Source organism: Hemitrygon akajei, chromosome 10 (assembly GCF_048418815.1).
Source record: "Hemitrygon akajei chromosome 10, sHemAka1.3, whole genome shotgun sequence".
Lineage (NCBI taxonomy): Eukaryota > Metazoa > Chordata > Chondrichthyes > Myliobatiformes > Dasyatidae > Hemitrygon > Hemitrygon akajei.
This window is the reverse complement of record NC_133133.1, coordinates 19,984,615-20,009,251: the sequence shown is the minus strand read 5'-3', so window position 1 is coordinate 20,009,251 and position 24,637 is coordinate 19,984,615. Positions and strand designations below refer to the sequence as shown.

Below are 24,637 nucleotides of genomic sequence, written 5' to 3'. Positions count from 1 at the left end.
ATGGGAGACTCGGCTGTTCTCTCCTCCCCACCCCCCTGTGATTAGGCTATGATTAATCTCGGGTTTTGCTGGGCGGTGCGGCTCAAAGCGCCAGAAGGCCCTGTTCTGTGCTGTATCTCAATAATAAGTAAATATCTGCTCTAAATCAAGCATGTTTAAAATGGCAGAATCAAACTTAAGGCCACATATCCAAGAATAATATACTGGAGTGACACTTGATTAGTACACAGTTTCACAGCAACATTTATAACAGAGAAATCTTTGTGGTTGTAAATGCCATTCTCTTTCAGATGCTCGTTAAAGCAGAATCTCAAGTTACCTCAAGGATACCTGGGGTAAAACGAAGATCTCCACAGGTAGCCTCAAAGGATCCCGCCCAGGAGCTGGAAAGACCAGGCTCCAAACCAGTTCAGCTCTTCACCATGGGTAAGTACTGGGTGCTATTAATAGGCATTTGTGCACAAAAGAATTAACAATCTATAAAAACATCCTTGGGAATTTTAAATAAACATTATTGTAGAGTTAAGTGCTGATCTGAGAACGTTCTTTGTTCTGGGATGTTTCCCAGCGATACTAATTTAGATAGCACGGAGTAGAATGTAGTTCTGGGCAAGAACAATGTGTTTTAATTTAGAATTTGAATTGCAACTTTGTTTAAATTATATTGAAATCTTGTCCAACCAAATGGGCAAAGTAATTATACCTTATCAAGCAAGGTAATTTTCAAAGTCAAGTAAATTTATTATCGAAGTAATTGTGTAGATATGTGTGTATATATATTTTATATACATACTATGTACATACACTGGTGTGGGATCTAAGGCTTGTAATTGGCAAGGTGCCAATGGTTTATTATTGGTATTAATCATTATGAAAATAATTGACTCTTTTGGCAAATCCAAAAGGATTGTGTTCATGCCAAATGTTTCAATGAAAATTCTCTCCTATTTAATTGATCATCATCTCCAAGTTCACAGCTGAAGCATTTGAATAGGGTTGTGAACTTGTAGCTTGAATCCAGTTTAAGTTAATCTTGCACCTTTTTATGCAGAGGGTATTAAATGTCTCTTTGGGACTTGGCTTCACTTGCCATCAAGCCTGATTTAGTGTTGCTAAGGAGGGGCGCGGGTGAGGTAAAACTTGCCTCAGTCTGTTTCTGAAGTGCCTTCAGTGTTTGAATGTGCTCTTTGTTTCTTTAACAAGAATAAAAAACATGGTTTGGCAGATTTCTCTTCTGGCTTGTACTCCATTGTAATTTTTGAAGCTGGTTGCCATGCGATGATAACTACCTTCTAAGATTAAGTTTTGCAGGAAACTAGCATTGTCTTGCTAATCTGGCCAGTTTAGAATTTGAAATGTAATAAATAAAACAATTGTTAGAATATTTCTGCATATGTATCCTTTCTTGAGCTCTTCTGTGGAGAATGATTTGCAAGCATTTTAATAGCAAATTATAGAACAGCATAACATGTGCCCTTCAACCCATGATGTTGTACCGATCTGTATAAATCTACTCTGATCAGTCTAACCCCCTTCCTCCTATAACATTCCATTTTCCTTTTATCCAGCCTCTGAATATCTCAAAATGTTCCTAAATCCTCGACCACCAAGCCCTTGCCATTCCGTGTATCAAATAAAACAATCTTCCCTAAACTTCCCTCCACACACTTCAAGGACATCATCTGGAAGTAAACATTGATGTCCTATTGAATAAACTATTTCTGCTCTGGGGAAGAAGTCTGTCCTGTACACCTCTATAAAGTTGCCTCTCATCCTCCTGTGTTCCAAAGAGAAATGCCCTAGTTCACTTATCCTTTCCACATAAAACATTGCTTTCTAGTCATTCCAGCACCCTAGTAGATCTCCTCTGCGCCCCCTCTGTTCCAATATCCCAAGTGTCTAGCCAGGGTTTTGTAGAGCTGCAGCATTACCTCACAGCTCATGAGCTCAGTCCTCAGGCCAGTACACCCTATTGACTTGTGCAGCAACTTCAAGGGATTAATGAACTTGAATCCCATGATCCCTCTGTTCCTCCACACTGTAACTTCTGGTTTGACATTTCAAAGTGTATCACTTCTCACTTTTCTGGATTGAATTCCATCTTATATTGTCTTGTGGTCTTTTGGTTACGGAGAAACTGGGCAAGGTTTTGTTGCTGAGGACACCATTTGTCAACTTTACTGAGTACGTTGGTAGTTGTGCACGGCTCTCCCTAGTCTGACATGGTTATTGTACAGAAGAGTTGTGCAGACAGATGGAATTTCAATGGTGCCACATACACAAGATACATTGACATTGAGATGGTGGACAAGCCTGTGGGAAGTTGAGATGTGAGTTACCGTCTGCAAGATTCTCAGCCTTTCCTACTCCTGTAGCCACGGTATTTGTGCTGGTGGTTCAATTTGGCTGTGGGCAGTAGTGAACACCAAGATGATGACTGTGTCTCACACCCTTTTTAAAGGCATTATCAGTTTACTTCATTGTTAGAGAGGCATTGCATGGATCAGTGAGGCAGGAAAGCTGCTTGCTACCTCCCCATCTCTTTTTTTTGTGTCGTCCATCTTGGTGCATCCACGCATGGATTGTTTCATTTGCCGAGGAGTTGTGAATGGAATTGAGTATCGTGTGATCATCAAGCATCTAGACTTCTGAGCTTGGAAAGAGGGCACTTGAAGAGTTGGTCTCATTTTGACGGAAGGGATTCCTGCACCAGTGGCCTAGAATTGAAGTGACTGGCAATGGATTTTTCTTAAGTCATGAATCCATCATTGGGGTCTTCTCCCCTCCCCCCCACCCCCCACCACTCCCATTGCCCATTTTTGGCTGGGGTCTCTGATGTTTCACTTGGTTAAATGTAGGTTTGATGTCCAGAGTAATCACTCCCTACATGTAGAATTCACTTTCTTTAGGGATGATTAGTTGGAGTTTAAACGAATGGGACAAGGAATCTTTGAAACTTATTGAATATAGAGTGGACATGGAGAGGATGCTCCCTATAGTGGGGGAGCCTGAGATCAGAGAGCGCAGCCTCAGAATAGGAAGACTTCACTTCAGAAAAGAGATGAGGAATTTCTTTAGCCAGAGGGTGGTGAATCTGTGAAACTCATTGTCCCAGACAGCATTGAAGGCCAAGTCATTGGGTATATTTAATGTGGAGGTTGATAACTTGATTAGTAAAAGTCGGACAATCCATGCCAGGGGTGTGTGAAAAGAGCTACTCTTTGATCAGGGCAGCAGTCAAGCTTTCAGAGTTTTAATCAGTTTCAAAGGCAGAGTTTTGCGGCAGGTTCTGAGTGAGGGGTGACCAATCGGTAAGAGGGATTCAATAGAAAAGACCAATAAAAATAGCGCAGGTGCAAGTGGAGCAGCGATTGTCTTTGAGTTGCACTCTCCTGTCCTTAATTTGTTTATTCCTAGTCTATTGGTGCATAGCTCCAGGCTGAGATTAGCTCCAGGGACAGTGGTTTGTAAAGTGTGTGGGAAGTCTGAGAAAACGCCAGTCTCCCGGATAAACACATCCGCACCAGGTGCAGCTCCTGGGAGAGCGTATCAAGGAACTGGAGCTGCAATTTGACCTTCGACTCGTATGGGAGAATGAGGGGGAGATGGATAAGAGTTACAGGGCAGTAGTCACCCCAAAGTTGCAGAGACAGATAACTGGGTGACTGTCGGGAGGAGGAGGGGGGAATGCACAGCCAGTGCGGAGTACACCTGTGGCTGTTCCCCTCCAAGTATACAACTTTAGATACTGAGGAGGGGAAGGGGGCTGGTGGAAGATCCAGTGACCAGTCTCTAGCATTGAGTCAGGTGCTGTGGCCCAAGAGCCGAGAGGTGAAAGAGCACTGCAGTCTTGGCAAGTCAGAGGAGCAGGCGAGGTTCGATGGGTGTGTCAGATACTCGGATGATACGCTGCCAGAGTCAGGGATGTCTTGGATTGTGCCCGTGGCTTTCAAGGGCGAGGGTGAGCAGCTGGAAGTCTTGGTACATTTTGGCACCAATGACATGGGTAGACAAGGTGAGGAGGACCTGAAGAGAGACTTTGGGGAGCTGGATAGAAAGCTGAGAACAGGACCTCTGGGCTATAATCTCTAGATTGCCACCTGTGCCACATGCCAGTGAGGGCAAGAATAGGGTGACTTGGTATGTGAATGTGTGGCTGAGGAACAGCCAGCTACATAATGGTCGACACTCAGCCGGAGGGCCGAAGAAGCGCTATAAGGGCCAGATGAAGAATGCATTAAGGAAGTACAAGATCAGACCTGAGGACCTGGAGGACGTTGCTGCTGACTGTAACACTTGGCGACAGCTGTGTAGGGACGGGGTTCGTATTCTGGAGATGGAAAGAACAACCAGAAGACAGCAGAAGAGAGCCAGGAGAAATGCAGCCACGGTTGCCATCACTACCAATTTACATGTCCCATCTGCAATAGAGCTTGTGGGTCCAGGATAGGACTGTATAGTCATCAAAGATCTCACCGTTAAAGGAGTGGACTTCGTCATCGGATTTCGATGGACAACCGAAGAAGAGGAGGAACTGGTGCAGGGCACGGGTCAGATTTGTAACCTGAACTCGTGGGGGGGGAGGGTGCCAATAACCTTGCGGTCAGGTTAGTTACAGTTGTTCTGGGGGGTGGGGGAGAGTTGTAGTTTAAACTAATTTAGCAGATTGATGGTGCTGAGGATGAGGTAATTGGTTTACAAACAGATAAGGTGGATAAACTTGTAGCACAGTTGCAGGTTGGCAGGTATGATGTAGGCATCACTGAATCATGGCTGAAAGATTATATCTGGGAGCCTAATGTCCAAGGATACACATTGTATCAAAAGGAATCCAGGAGGGGGAATTTCTAGAGTGCCCAAGAGATGGCTTGTTAGAGCAGCTCATGGTTGAGCCCACTAGAGGATCAGCTATTCTGCAATGGGTGTTGTGCAATGAACCGGAACTGATTAGAGCGATTAAGGTAAAAGAACCCTGAGGGGAAAGTGATCATTATGATTGATTTCGCCCTGAAATTTGAGAGGCTAAAGTCAGATGTATCAGAGTTGCAGTTGAAGCAAAAGGAATTATAGCAGCATGAGAGGAGCTGGCTGGAATTGGTCGGAAAAGAACACTGGTTGGGATGACGCGGTGCAGCAGTGGCCGGGATTTCTGTAAGCAATTCGGAAGGTACAGGAGGCTTTCAAAATACCACCTGAATGCAACTAAGTCATTAAGAAAGTAAAGATGGAATGTGAAAGTAAGCTATCCAATAATATCTAAAACTGTTGGTATCCTCTTTAATATGTAAAGTATAAAAGAGAGTGGATATCGGACTGCAGGAAAACGATGCTGGAGATGTAATGGGGGACAAGGAAATGGCAGACTGAATCACCCGCTTATCAAATTGTATCTTCCTGATTAACTGTTGTCCTGACAATTTTTGCTTGAGAGAAACCTTCATTTATAAAGGAAGCAAAGCTATTGCAATTGGCCTGTTTAGGCCCTACTGATTGCCAAATCTCAACTGCTTGTCTTCAATTTTGCACGCTCATTGACTTCCCTACTGAGTTTGAGTTCAAGGTTATTGTCATTCAACCATACACATGTATGCAACCAAATGGAATCTTGTTCCTGTGGGGCCAATGAGCAAAACACAATGGATAGTCTCTTACAACATAGTTATGATCCAGCATATACAGTCACAACATAATTGAGTGGCATGGCCTAAAGGTAGACAAGCTGACAACGTTCAAGCTGCATAAGACAGTAATATTGCTGGCACTAATATCTTAAAACGAGCAGTAGTATGTGTGGAAACAGCAGCAATAAAGGATGAAAAGTGACCCGTGCAAGATGGAAGTGTCCGAGTTGGGGAGTGGAGGGAGGAGGCAGGGCATTCAGACTTGTGTGCTGGGTGATAGGGTGTCAAGTCTGCAATTGTCACATTTTATGCTGGCTGAATTTTTTACTTTAAGAATGTGGCTTTAAATTGCAAGTAATTTGCATCGTTTCATTTAATTCAGCACATTTGTAATGCTCTAAATGCTTGTAAATGCAGTGATAATTTCTGCTTTAAAGGAGGAACTGGATTAAGAACTGTCATCCAAGTTATACATACACAATGCTGGAAGAACTCAGCAGGTCAGGCAGCATTTATGAGAAAAGAGTAGCCAAAATATAAAATGTTTCGGGCCGAGACCCTTCATCAGGAATGGGGGGGTAGAAAGGGCCGAAGCCCAGTAATAGAGATGGGGAGGGGGTAGGGCCTAGAGGCACCAGGTGGAGAACCAATCAGAGGAAGGATAAAGGGGGGAGGGGATAAGCATGAAAGAACTGTAGAGATAAAGAAGCAGAGAGTTGAAAGGGGAGAGAGGCAGAGAGGGTCCTGGGATAGGGGGAGGGGGAGGGAATTACCGGAAATTGGAGAATTCAATGTTCATACCACCAGGCTGGAGGCTACCCAGACGGTAGATGAGGTGTTGCTCCTCCAACCTGAGTTTGGCCTCATCATGGCAGTAGAGGAGGCCATGTATGGACATATCTAGATGGGAATGAGAGGCAGAGTTGAAGTGGGTGGCAACCGGGAGGTCCTGTCTATTGTGACGGACGGAGCGGAGGTGCTTGACGAAGCGGTCTCCCAATCTGCATCGGGTCTCGCCGATGTAGAGGAGGCTGCACCGGATGCAATAGACGACTCCAGCAGACTCGCAGGTGAAGTGTTGCCTCACCTGGAAGGACTGTCTGGGGCCTGGAATGGTGGTAAAGGGGGCAGGTGTGGGGACAGGTGTAGCATTTGTGCTTGCAGGGATAAGTGCCAGTTGGGAGTTCTGTGGGGAGGGACGTGTGGACCGGGTAGTTGCGGAGGGATAATATGTTGGATCCGGAGGCTGGTGGGGTGGTAGGTGAGGACAAGGGGGACCCTGTCCCTGTTGTGGTGACGGGAGGATGGGTTGAGGGCTGAAGTGTGGGAAGTGGAGGAGATGTGGGTGAGGACATCTTTGATGATGCCAAAAGGGAAACCACGATCCTGAAAGAAAGAGGACATTTGAGAAGTCCTGGAATGGAAAGCCTCATCCTGGGAGCTGGTGTGGCAGAGATGGAGGAACTGGGAATAAGGAATGGCATTTTTGCATAGGGCAGGGTGGGAAGAGGTACAGTCAAGGTAGTTATGGGAGTCGGTGGGTTTGTAGAAGATGTCAGTGGATAGTCTGTCTCCAGAGATGGAGACAGAGATCAAGGGGAGAGAAGTGTCCGAGATGGACCCAAGTGAATTTAAGGGCTGGGTGAAAGTTAGAGGCAAAGTTGATGAAATTGACGAGCTCAGCATGGGTGCAGGAAGCAGCACCAATGTAGTTGCCAATGTAGCGGAGGAAAAGTTGGGGAGTGGTGCCAGTATAGATTTGGAGCATAGACTGTTCCACATAACCCATAAAGAGGCAGGCAATGCTGGGGCCCATGCCAGTGCCCATGGTTACGCCCTTGATCTGGAGAAAGTGGGAAGAACCAAAGGAGAAGTTATTGAGAGTTAGAACAAGCTCCGCCAACCGGAGGAGTGTGGTGGTGCTGGGGAACTGGTGGGTCTGTTATCCAAAAAGTAGCAAAGGGCTTTGAGGCCTTCTTGATGGGGGATGCAGCTGTAGAAGGATTGAACATACATGATAAAAATGAAGCGGTCGGGGCCGGGGAATTGGAAGTTATTGAAGAGGTGAAGGGCATGGGATGTATCCTGGATGTAGGTGGGGAGAGACTGACCTATGGGGGATAAAATGGAGTCCAGGTAGGCAGACACAAGTTCGGTGGGGCTGGAGCAGGCTGAAACTATGGGTCTGCTGGGACAGTCAGGCTTGTGGATCTTGGGGAGGAGGTAAAACCGAGCTGTGCGGGGTGTGGGAATTGAGATTTTTGGCTGAGGGAGGAAGGTGTCCAGAGTTGATGAGGGTGGAGATGGTGTGGGAAACAGTGGATTGATGTTTTTTGGTGGGGTCCTATGGCAGGGGTAAGTACGAGGAGGTGTCGGAGAGCTGCCGTTTGGCCTCGGTGAGGTAGAGGTCCGTCTGCCAGACTACTATGGCACCACCTTGGTCTGCAGGTTTGATGGTGAGGTTGCTGCCTGACCTGCTGAGTTCTTCCAGCGTTATGTACGAATTCTTTGATCCACAGCATCTGCAGTTGTATTTTTGTGTTTTGTCATCCAAGTTATTAGTCACACCTCCTCTCTGCTTTCTGCAGGTGTTGCTCCCTCTTCCCTTTTCCATTTGTCCTTCCTCACTAATCTCCATCCCAGCACTTTTCCCTTCAAGTAGCCCAAATGCTGTACCTGCACGTTCACCTCCGCCCATTCAGAGCTTCAAACGGTCCTGCCAGGTGGGGCGACACCTCACCTGCGAATCTGCGGGGATCAACTATTATGTCCAGTGCTCCTGATGTGACCTTCTCTACACTGGTGAGACCCGTCATTAACTGGATGACCACTTCGTCGAGCACCTCCGCTCTATCCGCCGAAAGCGGAACTTTCGGTGGCCAGGCATTTCTCTAGCCATTTACCTTTCCTACTCGCCTGTCTTCACCTCTTCACCTATCGCCTTCTAGCAATCTTTCCCCTCCCCGCGATCCACCTTTTTATTCTGGTATTTCGCCCCTTCCTTTCCAGTCCTAAAGAAGTGTATTGGTCTGAAACTTCAATGGTTTATTCATTTCCATGAACGCTTCCTGCCTGACCTGCTGAGCTCCTTGGGCATTTTGTGCGTGCATGTGTGTTGCTCTGGATTTGTAGCATCTGCAGAATTTCTCCCTGTCGTTGTTAGTCAATACCTTCCTGTCTCATTTTAAATACTCCTTTAATCAACTGTGTTGCTCTCCTTAAATGTTTTGATGTTCATCCTGTGCTTCAACTCTGTTTTGTTATTTGGCTCCAGGAACATTATGGCCATCCTTTCCAAACAGAAATTCTTCGCAAGTGATGAATTTGATTTTTTTTTTTTTGTTCTTGCTGTGCTGATTTGTCTATAATATACAAAACTATAAGACACCAAAAAGCAGAATTCAGCCCATTGCGTCAGCTCCACTATTTCATCATGGCTGATTTATTAACCCCTCTTATCCCCATTTTCCTGCCTTCTGCCCATAACCTTTGACACCTTTGCGAATCAAGAATCTATCAACCTCTGTGTAAATATGCCCAATGTCTTGGCCTCCACAGCCATCTGTGGCATTGAATTCCACAGATTCACCACTCTCTGGTTGAAGAAATCCCTCTTCATCTCTGTTCTAAAGAAATGTGCCCTCTGAGGGTATTGGCCATGTCCTCGGGTCCAAGATTTGCCCAATATTAGAAACATCCTCTCCACATCCATTCTATCTCGGCCAAGAACCAGGGAGGACAGCCTCGCTATACGAGGAGAGGGATAGTATATCGGCCAACATCGAATGGTGAAGCAGACTAGATGGGCTGAAATATTTAATTATGCTCCTATATGATGGTCTTGTACAATAAGCAGAGCAAAAGCAGAACAGATTAAGTCAAATATTTGTTAAGTATTTCTGACTAAAGGATAGTACTATTATACTAGGAGCCTATTTGTTCTAAGTGAGGTTAACATGTTTCATTGTATGCTTACTGTTAAGCAGATGAAATGCACCATCTGGTGTTGGGTTTTGAAATTACATCTAGATTAAAGTCCAAATGACCTGGAGATTTACTTTGGTTTCACTTATTCCATTTAATGGTTGTAGAAGTGTGAGAATGTGCCATGTAATAATGCAAAATGTACACGATTTGTATTCAGAGGAGCAAACATGAATCGGAGATCCAGATGTTCAGCCGACATTTCACATGCTTGATGGTTCTGGAGCAGAACGTCTGGGAATACTGGTGTTCTTTGAACAATTTTAAGGATTTATTTAACCGCATGGTTACACAGAAAATTTGATCAAGAGATAATGATCATATCTGAAGATTGCATTGATATCTCGGTCAGCATGGTTGAGTTGGGCCGAAGGGCCTGTGTCTGTGCTGCATGGTTATGGCTTAATATAGTTGGCCTTCTCGAGGGTAATAGTTTGCAACCATTGACTGTCACCTTTTCTCAAAGAATTAGTTGTATACCTTCCGAGTTAATTTGTATTCAATTTTCTATCCTTCCACCATTTTATTTTCATCTGTTACTGATTTTGGTAGCTTGCTGGAAAGATGGAACTATTTTTAATTCTATTGAAGGCTAAGAACTAAATACTTAAAGATGACAAGGTAGGAGATTAGTCATGGGCAGTGGTCAGAGCTACTGCATCTCAGTCCCAGGGATCAAGTTAGTCCTGACCTTGGAACTGTCTACATCAGGGATTCACAAACTTTTTTTGAGGCATGTACCAATATCATTAAGCAAGTGGTACCTGGACCCCAGGTTGGGAACCCCTGGTCTGTGTGTTTTTGTGATCATGTGGGTTTTCCCCTAGAATGCTTTAGCGTTTATCCACATCTGAAGGGTATGCTGATCTATTAAATGGCTCCTGTAAATATTCCCCTTGTGTGAATGGTCAGAGAATGGGTTATCGGAAGTCGAGTGGGATTATTCGGAGCTACCATGGATTCAAAGGGCTGAGTAGTCTCATGTTATCTTGATAAATGACAGCAGGCTTAAGCGGCCTTGTAATCTCTTCCGTCTGCTTTGATGTTTTTGATTATTTTACACAGGTGTGTCTGATCCTCCACGGAGCAGCAGAAGTGCCCACAAACCTTCCGCTTTGCCATCCAAAAGTATTGTAACAGGCGTGAAGCGTCCGGGCAGTGCAGTGGGGCCGAAAAGGCAGTGCCCATCCCCAAAGAGACCCAAGGCAGTTGGTATGTTATAAATAACTTTTTAATGCTTATGGTTTACCAGCTTCATCTTTTCTGGGTTCACAGCAAAAAGAATATCTGATAAAGGCATTTGTTATGAGAAGGCGAGAGTATAAGGGCAAGGATGTGATGCTGAGGCATTGATCAGGCCACATGGAGTACCGTGAGCAGTTTTAGGCCCTTATCTAAGAAAAGATTTGCTAGAATTAGAGGGTCCAGAGGAGGTTCATGAAATTGATTCCGGGATTGAAAGGGTTTGTGTGGAACATTTAATGGCTCAGAGCCTGTACTTGCTAGAGTTTAGAAGAATGAGGGGGATCTCTTTGAACCCTATTGAATATTGAAAGGCCTAGAGAGTGGGTGTGGAGAGGATGGTTCCAGTAGTTGGGGCAGTCCAGGACCAGGGGGCACAGCCGCAGGATAGAATGATGTCCCTTTCGAATAGATGAGAAATTTATTGAGCCAGAGGGTATTGAATCTGTGGTATTAATTGCAACATGTGCACAGTTCTGGAGGAATTCAGCAGGTTGGGCAGTGTTCATGAAAAATAACAAACAGTTGACGTTTTGGACCGAGAGCATCTCATTACCACAGGTGGCTGGAGGCAAAGTCATTGGGTATAACCAAAGTGGAGGTTGAGTGGATCCAGCTGAAGAGTCTCGGCCCAGAACGTCGGCTATACGTTTTCCATTTATGCTGCCTGGCCTGCTGAGTTCCTCCAGCATTTTGTGTGCTGCTTGGAGTTTGATAGGTTCTTGATTTGTCAGGGCTTTAAAGGTTACAGGGAGGTGGAGTTGGGAGGTTTAATAAATCAACGATGGGATAGTTGATCAGATTTGAGGGGACAAATGGCCTAATTCTACTCCTATGTCTTATGATCTGAGATTTCTTTTCCCCATCCACAACACAAGTAGATGCAGTCTTTGTATCTGTGGGTCTAATAAGTAGTTCTATAGCTGTTAAAGTGCTGTAAAGCTCAATTATTTAATTTTTTGGGAGAAAATGTCTTAAGTATCAGACTCAAGTCAGATTATTAAAAGGGTAATTGGGTTTTGGTTAGTACATTTAACTATTCTAGTTTATCTTGAGCAGTACTCCTTTCTGAGTCCTCAGACAAGCAAAAGGACAACCACAAAATTACTGCAGTTCCTTTTTAAAAACCTCAATTTGCCAACCTTTCAGTTTGTTATAGAATTGCAGTGGTTAGTTTGTGCGGGTTTAAATTGAGTCCTGATGAAAGTTCTCACCCAAAGCATTGACTGTTTATTCCCCTGCTTAGATGTTGCATGACTTCCTGAGCATTTTGTGTGTTGCTACAGTTTTGGACACTTGTGTGAATTTGTGGTGCTCTTGGGGGCTCAGGTTTAGTGTCAACAATTAGGTTTGAGTTCATCCCTTTTTGTAATTGAGGATTTTCCTGATGTTCTCTCATTGACCCAGTAGTTTGAGTGTGGATGTAAATGTTGTGCCTGGATCAGTGGTTTGAACTGCATGTGGTGGAATCGATGCTCAAATATACACGTGATGGTTGTAGTTTCATATTGGTTCTTAGAATGGGGTTAGATCTCTTCCCTCCCAAGCATACACTTTTCACAGCTGTTTTTAAATCCATCTTGTTCCTTATTTTTGTGGTATTATCTCAAAGGCAGAAGTACGGAGTTGATTATTTCCCATTCTGATTCATTTATCACACGTTCATCGAAACGCTGAGTAAAATGTGTTGTTTGTGTTATCAACTGGCACAACCTGGGGATGTCAAGTGCTGCCGCACATTCTGGTACCAACGTAGCCTGCCAACAATACTTGGCAGAACTACACCAAGAACAAAACAAGCAGCAGCAAAATGAGATATGAGAGAGAGAGAGAGAGAGAGATACACACCTCCCCCTCCCGCTCCCCCTTTCAACCCCAGGACAGGTGGTCTTCGCCTCCAGTGAGCTCATAAATAGTTCAGTGACTTCGCCAGTACACTTGCACAGACTTCAGAGTCTGAAATATTCTACTTGCTGTTTAACTGGATGTGCGATTTGTAAAGATCTTCTATTTTATTTCCCTCAAGGAGAGGTGACTGCCAAGGTGTCTAAGAAAGGTGCAACAAAATTATTACCACTGACAGAAACAAAACAGAAGGAAGTAAAAGGAGTGGAGAAACCAGTCTCTGAATCAAAGGTCAATATGGTATGAACTTTCACTCTTCTCCACCCGAAAACCCCTCGAACGCACGAAATTTTAGCTGGTAGTTCTATTCGGAACAGTTTCTTTCCAAGTTGTATTTTTACTCATTGTAACACAGGACGGGAATGAGTTTGAGATCAGAGGGCAGTGCATCACTGTGGTTCTACTGTACTTGAATGACTTCTGAGGGGGGCCTGAAACTTCTCATCTGGCTTCTCAATGTTACAATGTCTGCAATTGGCATACATCACCTGACTTCCTCTGAGTGAAATATGCAGATAAAGATAACCATACCCTCACTGAAAGGCTAAATCATTTACTTTTGTTTTACCCAATTTTAATTCTGAAATCTAAGTAATTTTGGAATTTCCCAAATTATCCAAGGCACTATTCAAGACCTTGCACAGCAGCAAGCCTTCAAAAGGCCATTGGCAAGCCCCAGGCAACAGGTGCAGCCCAGCTTTGCAAACGTGGTTCCCTTGGGTCTGGAAAAACGTGGCCACAGGACAAAGCACGGTTGGTACACAATGCAGGCTGGGTCGGCGTGATGCTGGCCCATGGCAGTCACAGCGTGACTTGAGATTGGCACTGCTGCTTCTGCAGGTTTTAACACTAATCTACCCAAAAAATGCCCTCATTGCATTTGATCCTGCTGAGTCTGGTCAATTATACTCAGAACTAGTTGCTGAAACTTATCAATGTATTGTCTCCAATCTCTTGTGCAGCACCCAGTTAACATGCCACTTAATGATACACTTTGGTGCAGGTTAACACAAACAATCACTTTTGTAGATTTCTATTCATTGATTTTGTAGATTTCTATTCATTGATTTTGTAGATTTCTATTCATCGATTTTTATAATACTTTATAAACTATTTCAATTTCATTGAGTGTTGCAGTTAATTTGTATGTGGCATGTTGCAAAGTTATCAAATGGGGAGAGAAATCTAATTTTACTTAAAGTTGTATTTAACTTCACATTATTTACCACTTTTTTTCCCTGAGCATATAAATCTAATGTCAGCAATATCTAGGCTCGGCATGGCACTTCAAATACTAAACCTAATTGGGGCTGCTTTTCCACATCCCTTTTCCAAGGGGCATCTGCCAATATTTTCTGTAACACCAGTGACATTGTATATTTTATTGAGATACAGCACAGAGTAGGCCCTTCAAGACCAGCATCTGGATGAAACCCACCTGGTCATGGGGAGAACATACAAACTCCTTACAGACGGTGGCAGGAATTGAACCTGAGTCACTGATACTATAAAAGCATAGTGCTAACCACTACATTATCGTGCCGCCCCAGTGATGCCCTTTTGACGTATTTAAAATCTGAAATGCTGTTGATCAGAATATTCTATCTTTGTAGAATAAAAGTTCCAGTGTGGAGTCTGAATCCAACCAGCAACAAGGCGTGGGTAAGATTTTTTTATCACTTTTCCCAAATGTTTTTAATCAAGCAAAAAACAACCCAATCTGCAATATTTCTTAAAGTTGTACATTAAAATTCTGATGAAACCATATTGGTCAACGTGAGTAGAGGTTTCAGTACAGGTTTCACTTTGACATGATTGATATCAATTTGTGACTGGCTGAACAAGTTTTCAATCAGTTTAACAACTGTTTTGGGTAAATCTTTTTTGCTATTTAACCTTGAATTAAAAATGTACTACAGAAACGGTTTTAATTAGCTACCCCGTAAAAATTACAGGGCTACTTTATTCATCTCTTATGTGAATTAAAGCTGTAACAGAAGCCTCAAAGGGCCTATAGACAAATAAGTGCTTTGTAGACAAGTGTATCATTTGGCTGTTGAAAAACAGTACCCGGTTCTGACCACGTGCATCTGTTGTCGCTGATTAACTGGAGTCACTCTCACTAATTCCTCAATCGAACTTTACTTTGTGCACAAGGAGAACAGCGTAGGCTCTGTCACCACATTGTTATAGTCATAGGAAAGTACAACACACAAACAGGCCTTTTGGCCCATCTATTCTGTGCCAAACCATTAATCTGCCTAGTCCCACTAACCTGTATCTGTCCAGTAGCCCTCTGTACCCCTACCATCCATGTACCCATCAAACTTCTCTTAAACATTGAAATCGAACTCCCATGCACCATTTGTGCTGGTAGCTTGTTCCACACTCTTGTGACCCTCTGAAGTAGGTTCCCCTTAAAGTTTTCACCTTTAACCTGTTACGAACCCCGTAACTGGGTCACTTACCAGCAAAGATAGAGAGGTCCGTTGAAGTCTGGTGGTACTATCTTTAACAGTATTTATTGGTAAAAATACACAAAAATAATATCAATGCAAACATACAGATAATATACATTGTCAATACTCAATCTAAAAGTGCGGGTATAATAATAATCAATAAGAAATAGCTCTATCGTTGTCTAGGGGATAATGTATTGTCCGATGGAAATATAAAAGTCATTCAGTTCATACAGGCTTCAGCCTTTGGGGACCGCTGGGTTTTCAATTGTTAGAGAGAGAGGTTTTGGGAATAGAAACTTGCCAGCTTTCCTTTATCCGCTCTTGATCTGTATTCGTCCTTTAGCGAGGCCGTTCCGTGGAGGACTTGTCATCCGGGCAAGGATGGACACACGCACAAGCCTCCACCGGTCTCATACGTTTCTCCTGGTGCGTCTGAAGGGGTTGTTCCCCAGACCCTCTTTTATCCTTACTCACGGGGTCTCGGATGTCAATCAGTTTGGGATGATGCAATCCCTCAACCAGACCACTCTGGTTTCCCCCTGAGGGCTTCAATGAATAGTACAGTACTCAATACACAATTCCGTCTCCAAGAGACAATGGCCATTATCAGTGGTTCCGTCTTGCTGAGGCCAGGACACTTTCCAAACCTGTGTATTCTAGACGTCTCTCTCATTTCCTGGGTCCCAGACCCAAATTAATAACGATCTTGCGATTCTCAAAAAGGAGGGGGCTACTTTTTACCCTTCCGCCCCTCAGAGTTGTGGCACATTCGTAACAAACCCATGACCTCTAGTTGTAGTCCCACCCAACCTCAGTGTAAGTTCCTTTATCCTATCTATAGCCCTCATAATTTTGTAAAGCTCCATCAAATCTCCCTCAATCTTCTACATTCCAAGGAATAAACAAGCTGTAAACATAAGCCAGGAAATCAGACCAGTGAGTCTGACATCGGTTGTGGGAAAGTTTATTGGAAGATATTCTAAGGGATTGGAGAGATATAGATAGACCTGGACTGATTAAGGATGGTCAGTATGGCTTTGTGCATGGTAGGCCATGTCTAACAAATCTTAGTTAAGGAAAGTAGATGAAGGCAAGGCAGTAGATGTCATCTACATGGACTTCAGCATGGCATTTGACAAGGTCCCACATGGGAGGTTGGTCATAAAGGGTCAGTTGCTCGGCATTCAGGATATGGTTGTAAATTGGACAATTTGGAAGAAGCTAGATTGTGGTGGTAGATGGTTGCCTCTCTGACTGGAGGCCTGTGACTAGTGGAGTGCCGCAGGGATCGGAGTGGGGCCCTTCGTTGTTATCAATGATCTGGATGATAATGTGGTCAACTGGGTCAGCAAACTTGAAGATGATACCAAGATTGTGTGTGTAGTGGACAGTGAGGAAGACTGTGATGGTTTGTAGAGGAATCTGCATCAGCTGGAAAAATGGGCTGAAAAATGGCAGATGGAATTTAATGCAGACGTGTGAGGTTTTGCACTTCAGTAGGACTAACCTGGGTAGGTCTTACATTAGTGAATGGTAGGACACTGTGGAGTGTAGTGGGTCAAAGGTCCATAATTTGTTGAAAATGGCTTCACAGATAGATAGGGTCATAAAGAAAGTTTTTGGCACATTGGCCTTCATAGATTGAGTACAAGAGATGGGATGTTATGTTGAACTTGACAGGATATTGAGGCCTAATTTGGAGTATTGTGTGCGGTGGGGGGGGGAGGGGAGGAAGAGTTGAAAGAGTACAGAAAAGATTTACAAGGATGTTGCTGGGTCCCAAATTAGTGCATATCTATTGAAATGTTCATGTATCCAGTCCCTTAGAATACTTTACAATATCTTGCCCTCTACTGATGTCAGGTTCACTGGCCTAAAGTTTCATGGATTAGTTGTAGAGCCTTAAACAGTGGAAAACATAGCTATCCTCCGGTACCTCACCAGTCACTAAGGATGATTTAAACACCTCTGCTTGGGCCCCAGCAACTTTTGCATTTGCCTCCCACAGGGTCTGAGAGAACACCTTCTCAGGCCCTAGGGACTTATCCACCCTAATTTACCTCAAGACAGAAAATACAACCACCTCCATAACCTATTTTGGACCTTGTTGCCAATTTGACTCGCATCTATAGACTTTGTCCATGTCCTAAGTACAGATGCAAAAAATCCATTAAGATCTCCCCCATCTCTTGGTTCTACACATGGATTACCATTCTTGTCTTCCAGTGGACCAATTTTGTCCCTTGCAATCATTTTACTCTTTTGCTCTCTACATATCTGTAGAATCCCTTGGGATTCTCCTTCACCTTGTCTGCTTAGGGCAACCTCAGCCTCCCTTTGGCTCTCCTGGTTTCTTAAGTGTTCTCTACTCCAAAAGTATGTCCTTTCATAACCTGGGTCTCAGTATCTTGAAAACCAAGGTTCCCTAAACCTGTACCTTTTTATTCAGGCAGGCACATAAATGTGCCTTTGAACCTTAATGTCAAATCTATACAATATACATCCTGAAATGCTTTTTCTCAACCATCCACCAAAACAGAGGAGTGCCCCTAAAAAAAAAACGAACAACAATTAAATGTTGGAACCCCAAAGTTGCCCCCAGCTCCCCTCTCTCCTGTGTGTAAGCAAGCAACATTCCACCTTCTTCCCCCCCCCCAGCAAATAAAACATCGGCACCCGACACCGAGCACTCAAGTGTGAGCAAGGCAAAAACAGACACAGACTTGCAGTACTCCAAAGACTGCATTGTTCACCCGGCATTCGACATACCACAGGCTCTCTCTCCCTAATAAGGGAGAAAAGTGTCTCCATTACAGAGGGGAGACATAACAAACAACTTGCTGGTTTAAGATGTTAGAGGTTTGTTGCGTCGCTTTTTCTGAGCTCTGTGCCCAAAGATCTCGAGTCTCCGGGCACACAGCCGTAAATCTTCCGACTCCCCCCGACAACGCGCCGATCTCCTGCCATGACACCGATCATCAATTTGCCTGTCTCCAGAGCCACAAGATCTCGACCCTCCAAAGGCCGAGCCCTTGGCGTGCTGAATAACGGCCAGTCGTGAAACCCCAAGAGCAGGTCCCATTCCTGCAAAGAACCATAGTCAGCGTGTAACTCCAGGTCAGGGTACCTTCAAAAGAACCCTGAAATGGAAAATAGAGATATTAAGGATGGAAATCATAGTTAGATTTGTACTCAATTTCACTTTTGAAGGCCTCCCACTTACCAAGTACATTTTTGCCAGAAAACAGCCTGTCCCCCAATCCAGACTTGCCAGATCCTTTCTGATGCCATCAAAATTGGTCTTTCTCCAATTTAGAATCTCATATCATGGACTCGTATAATCTTCCTAGTTCTGGCCTCACTAGCAAGTGGCATGGGTAGTAATCTGGAGGTCCTGTTCTTTACCATAACCTAACACCCTGAGCTCACTTTGCAGAACCTCATCAGACGTCCTACCCATGTCATTGGTACCTATATCGACCACTACCTCTGGCTGTTCACCCTCCCACTTAAGAATGCTGAGGACTCTATCAAAGATATCCGGGACCCTGGCACGGGGGGGGCAACGTACCATCTGGGAATCTCATTCTTGCCCGCCAACACTGTCCATTTTCCTAACTAACAAATCCCCTATTGCCACAGCATGCGTCCCCTTCTGAGTCAGAGGTAGATTCAGTGCCAGAGACTCGACCACTGACTTTCCCCTGGTCATCCCCCTCAACAACAGGTATATCACTTCAGATTCTGTCGGGATGGGAAATAACACAGGGGTACTTTTCACTGGCTCCTTAACTCTTTCCTCTTCCTGACCGTTGCCCAGTTTCCCGTGTCCTGCATCTTAATTGTAACTATCTGTCTTTTGGGTCAACTCCTCAGCCTCCTGAATGATCAGGGGTTCATGCACTTCCAGCTCCAACTCCTTCACGATGATTGTTAGACGCTATAGCTGGATGCAGTTGTAATCGTCGGGGACACTGGAGGTCTCCCTTCCCACATCCTGCAAGAGCATTCCACTATCCAGTCTGGCATCGCTACTGTTCTAACTGTGCAAATACAAAGAAGGAAAACAATAAATAAACTGGGGGGAGGGGTAAAGTCTTGCTGGTTCAAATCCCTTGTTTGCGTGATCAATCACCATACACAATACAGGTGCTAAATTAAATGGAAACTGCAAACTAATGATACTGTCAAGTTAGCAAAGTAATGGCCCCTTTGTGTGCTTTGCACCCCTCCACGATATCCTTGTCTCTGTATACTAACTGGCTCAGTCATGTGCTGTGCAAAGGGAAGCTATACTCTTCAACTTTTATCCCCAAGGCCTCACTTGTCTGACGGGACTATACCCTTTCTGCAGCTTTCCTGACGAAGGGTCTCGGCCCGAAACGTTGACTGCTCATTTCAACGGATGCTGCCCGGCCTGCTGAGTTCATCCCGCTTGTTTGTATGTCTGCAGCTTTCCTTGCCTGGACGTTCTCTTTAACCCTTGCCTTGCTGCAGCCTCAACACTCCTATGTCGGCTCTGTTGAATTGCACGGTATACTGTGAATTTTGTGCTCCTCTCAAAAGTGTATCTTTCTGCGGGGGGGGTCACTTCTGACACCTGCAGTGCCCCGAGACTGGGTGACGAACTTGTCTAGTGAGCTGATGAATAGAAGATGAGAAGCAAGTCATCTTGCCTGTCAGAGCTGCCAGGGTTTGGGAGGGAAACCTGCTCCGCTTCTTGGCCGTAGTCAGTAGGGGTGTGGAAACAAAACTATGTAACTTGTTCTAAATATTCAGTCCTTTCATTCCAGCAAAACTGGTGAGGAAAATCCAGGAGCTAGAGGAGAAAATTATTGCGCTGGAATTGGAAAATGCTGCACTTCGTCAGAAGGAGGGTCTCACGAAGGGCCTTGAAGAACATTGTAATGTTTAGTTACCACAATGCTGCTATATCCACAAGTCCTTCCCCATATTTATGTATCATTACATGACACGTTGGAGTATTTGTTTGAACTGTTGCCAGTGTGAGCCAGTTTGTAGTGTTGCTCAATGACTGCAGGTATTTTTGAGTGCAGATCTGTTCAGCCACAAATTCTGAATCACAGTTAAAGACTGCAATTTTGATTACAGTTGAAACCTTTTTCCCAAAGAATCATGAAGCAAGACACTAAATTTTTAATATAATGCTTGATTAAGTGATATAGATTAGGGCTTTTAAAACCTGATATAAAGAAAACAAGACATTAGTCAATGTCTTAATTTAGCTTTAACTGTAATGTGCCTTGTGGTTGTCAGAATTATTAACCAGCTGCTGCTTGCCAATGAACTTTGACCCCAAGTGACTGGTTCTCCAATCTTGCACTGTTGGCTAGTATTAAAAGCAAATGAATTGCCTTAATATGATGTCTGTCTTTGTGGTAATTGTTTGTGATTGTTCATCTGTGAGCTGTTGAAGTCAGATTGTGTTACAGTTTTCAAATGCTTCTATTTAACCTCGAAGTTTCTTAAGTCTGACTTTTAAGTGTACATGTACATGCCTCTGATAGTTTTATAAAAGTGCTAAATAAATAATAAAAGTATATGAAGGAGACTTGCCTCACTTGGTATGCTTTGTCAGCCCCTTACCGTAGAATAGCTGGTGGGATGAGTTAAACTTTAGTATTTTCTCCCATGTCGTTTTGAAATGGTTACAGTACTGATCTGCTCCAACCAAATTTACAGCTATTACAACAATTATTTTGTTTAATCTTCTATGACAATCTGACTAATCAGCAAGAAGCTTGGTAATTCAGTTCTCAGCATAATCCCTTGTTCTCTTTTGGCATCTCAACCCATTAATGATGGAATATGGATCAGCTTGAACCAAATTTCTACCAAATCTAGATTCAAAAGCATTTGAGTTGGGGTGGGGGGGGGATGGAAATAAGCAGGTAGGTTTTTAAAATTGCGTGTATAATATGTAGATGAATTCAATGTTCGATCTGGTATTGGATTCTGGGTGAGGAGTCCTGGAATTTGGTCTGTATTTCTAGTAATTATCCTGTGAACCTTTTGATTTTTACGTTGGCTATCTGTCGCATCCAGCGGTAACAGGAGACCTGTGTGGCAGAGTTTTTAAAATGGAAAAGCCATTGCACTGGGACAATTTCCACTCCCTCAACCTCAAATCCGGGTCCAGTAGTATGAGTAGTCGTCACAAGCTGGAGTCTTCCTTGGATGAAAAAGGTGACCATGACTACCACTGCGCCTTGTCGTGCCTTTCACTCTTCATGAAGTGTTGCAGAACAGCCTTTCCGCTCCTTGGTTCTCATCCACCAGAGCTGCCTTAACACGCTAGGACAGGGTATCCGTATCTCACCGTGGTTTGAGGCTCAACTGTCGAAGCGGTGAATCAAATTGACTTTGTTTCTTGCATCCTTCAAATACATAAGTAAAAATCTTTCTTGCATCTGTCTAAATGTGCAACTTATAGTAATGTAAAATAAATGTGCAACAGGACAGTCAATATAACAAATACAATTGTATCAGCGTGAATTAATCAGTCTGATGGCCTGGTGGAAGACGCTGTCCTGGAGCCTGTTGGTCCTGGCTTTTATGCTGCTGTACAGTTTCCTGGATGGTAGCAGCTTGGAACAGTTTGAGGTTGGAGTTACTTAGGTCTCCAATGATCTTTTTACACACCTGTTTTTGTAGATGTCCTGAGCATCTACAGATGCACTGGACTGTCCACACCACTCTCTGCAGAGTCCTGCGATTGAGAGGACAGTTCTCATACCAGGCAGTGATGCAGTCAGTCAGGATGCTCTCAATTGTACTGCTATAGAAAGTTATTAGGATTTTTGGGGGCCCGTACCAAATTTCTTCAACCATCTAAGGTGAAATAGGCACTGTTGTGCCTTTTTCACCACAGCCAGTATGTACATGAGATCCTCAGTGATGTGTATACTGAGGAACTTGAAGTAGTTCACCCTCTTGACCCCATTGATGTCAATAGGGGTTAGCCTGTCTCCATTCCTCCTGTTGTCCACTATTAGCTCCTTTGTTTTTGTGACATTGAGGGAGAGGTCGTTTTCTTGACACCACTGTGTCAAGATGACTTCTCTGTAGGCTGCCTCGTTATTTGAGATTGTGCTGATCTGTGTAGGTTGTCAGCAAATTTAATTAGCAGCTTGGAACTGTGGGTAGTGACAGAGTCATAGGTGTACAGAGAGTAAAGGAGGGGGCTTAGGACACAACCCTGATGGGCACCTGTGTTGAGGGGCAGAGGTGAGGGAGTCCACTCTTACCACCTGCCAGTGATCTGACAAAGTCCAGGATCCAGGCAAGGTGAAGGCAGAGGTCTCTGAGCTTCTTGTTGAGCCTAGAGGGAATTATGGTGTTGAATGCTGAACTGTAGTCCAAGAACAGCATTCTCGCATAAGAAACTTCCAGGTGTGTAAGGACGGTGTGTAGCGCTGTGGCTGTTGCATCATCTGTCGATCACTTGTGTTGGTAGGCAAATTGTAGGGGGTCCAGTGTGGGTGGTAGCAAGCTGCAGATGTAGTTCTTGACCGGCCTCTCAAAGCACTTGCTTATTATTGAGGTGAGTATGACAGGACGCTAGTCTTTCAGACATGTTATCTTGGTTTTTTAGCTACTGGAACAATGGTGGATGCTTTGAAGCAGGAGGGCACTCTACACTGGGAGAGGGAGAGATTAAAAAGGTGAGAGCTGAGTGTCGGATGGGGACCAAAGGTGAGTGAACTGACCTGGACGGACACAAGTCCTTTCACCGGAGGTGCTACCAATCCCTGGACACCCCTTTTTTTTTTAGATGATGCTGACTGATCTATTTGGGTTAGTTATTCATTGAGAATTCCAGCCTGCAATGCATATTCCAATTAGGTCCATAGAGAAAGCTATTGTTTTAGGTTGACTTGTGGTTGCAAATACTACTTAACTATCAGCAGTAAATCATATTAACTGCTGGTAGCAATCACATTCCTGTGGGGCAAAATACAGCTGCTTTGAGACTCTAGGAATATGAAAACAAATCTGAAGAAATGAGTGAAAACACAAAATGCTGGCAGAACTCAGCAGGCCAGACAGCATCTATGGGAGGAGGTAGTGACGACGAGGCACTCCTGATGAAGGGTTTCGGCCCGAAACGTCGTCACTACCTCCTCCCATAGATGCTGTCTGGCCTGCTGAGTTCTGCCAGCATTTTGTATTTTTATTTATTTCCAGCATCTGCAGATTCACTTGTGTTGCCTTTGTTCTACATGGTTGGTTGTCTTCATCCATCAAAATGCAGAATTTCCTTCCATTTGTGGTATATTTTTAAAGATCACATTCTAGTATAGAAGAACTGGGGTGATGATAGTTAAAATGTGTCACAAAATTAAAGTTCTGCATATCTAACAGTAACTGGGTACCTGCAAAAGATGTGGAGGCCATCTTGAGGCCATTTGGGAATCAGCAATGTGCTGGCTTATCTGCAGCATCCTTATGCCATATGTTTCTTTTGCGGGAACTGATTATTTCCAAGAGGATAACTTCATTCATCCCATCACCCCATGGACTCACTTTCAATGACTCTTCATCTCGTGTTCTCTAATTATTGCTTATTTATTCTCCTGTTTTTGTATTTGCAGTTTGTTTGTGATTGCATTGTCCGTCTGTCTTGTGTATGTGTGTGGTTTTTCATTTTTCATTGATTCTATTGTTTCTGAGTCTACTGTGGATGCAAGTGATTATGACCATCATCTCTTGGCAAAGACCTGCTTAACCCTCATGACCATTCTATATCCAGTATCAGATTCCACATCTGCTGATGAACAGAAGCGCACTTTAAAAATACTGTGGGTTGGTTCTTTATCAACTTTCTTGACTGGGATGTGGAATTAAATGAATATTATGAAGACCTTTGTGCAAATCAGCTCTGTGGCAGCTGCCATAGGGTTAGAGTTGGGGGAATGGATGCGTTGGGTGGCTTTCTCATTTCTGTAGGTCATTGGACTATGTGGTTACCTGATGCAAATACTAATAATCCAACAGTAATGTACATGATAAGAGGTATAGGTCGAGTGAACAGCCACTGGCTTTTTCCCAGGGCGGAAATGGCTAATAAGAGGGTCATAATCTTAAGGTACCCAGCTGGTGGTGTAGTGGCATCAGTGCTGGACTTTGGGGCGAGAGGTCCTGAGTTCGAATCTGGCCGGCTCCCTTGCACGCTCTCCATCTGTGTTAACAAATTGACCTAAAAATAAGCTCATGTTAAGGGCACGCATGCACAATCTTGTTAGAGATAATGCCAGAGGTAATTTCTCCCTCTCTCTCTCCCCCCCCCCCCCCCCACTTCCCCGAGAGGCGGGTGTGTTGCATGCCCTGCCAGGGTGGTGGTAGAGATAGATACAACAGGGACATTTTAAAAACTCTTGAAGTTAGATGGATGATTGGAAA

The 24,637-nt window shown here is 44.0% G+C and overlaps 1 protein-coding gene across 4 annotated transcripts in view; it reads left to right on the top strand.

Moving 5' to 3' along the window:
- LOC140734208 (uncharacterized) overlaps positions 1-20,780 on the top strand; it is a 29,776-nt gene extending 8,996 nt beyond the window's left edge. Inside the window, exons 3-7 of one of the 4 annotated variants that reach the window (XM_073057883.1) lie at positions 291-426; positions 10,671-10,817; positions 12,877-12,983; positions 14,366-14,414; positions 20,008-20,780. In XM_073057883.1, the coding sequence (XP_072913984.1) occupies positions 291-426; positions 10,671-10,817; positions 12,877-12,983; positions 14,366-14,414; positions 20,008-20,129 (561 nt within the window). In that variant the 3' untranslated portion in view covers positions 20,130-20,780. Of the gene's footprint in view, positions 1-290; positions 427-10,670; positions 10,818-12,873; positions 12,993-14,365; positions 14,415-20,007 lie in introns of all 4 variants that reach the window. The other 3 variants (XM_073057881.1, XM_073057882.1, XM_073057880.1) reach the window with 3 other exon arrangements.
- Positions 20,781-24,637: the final 3,857 nt, after the last annotated feature.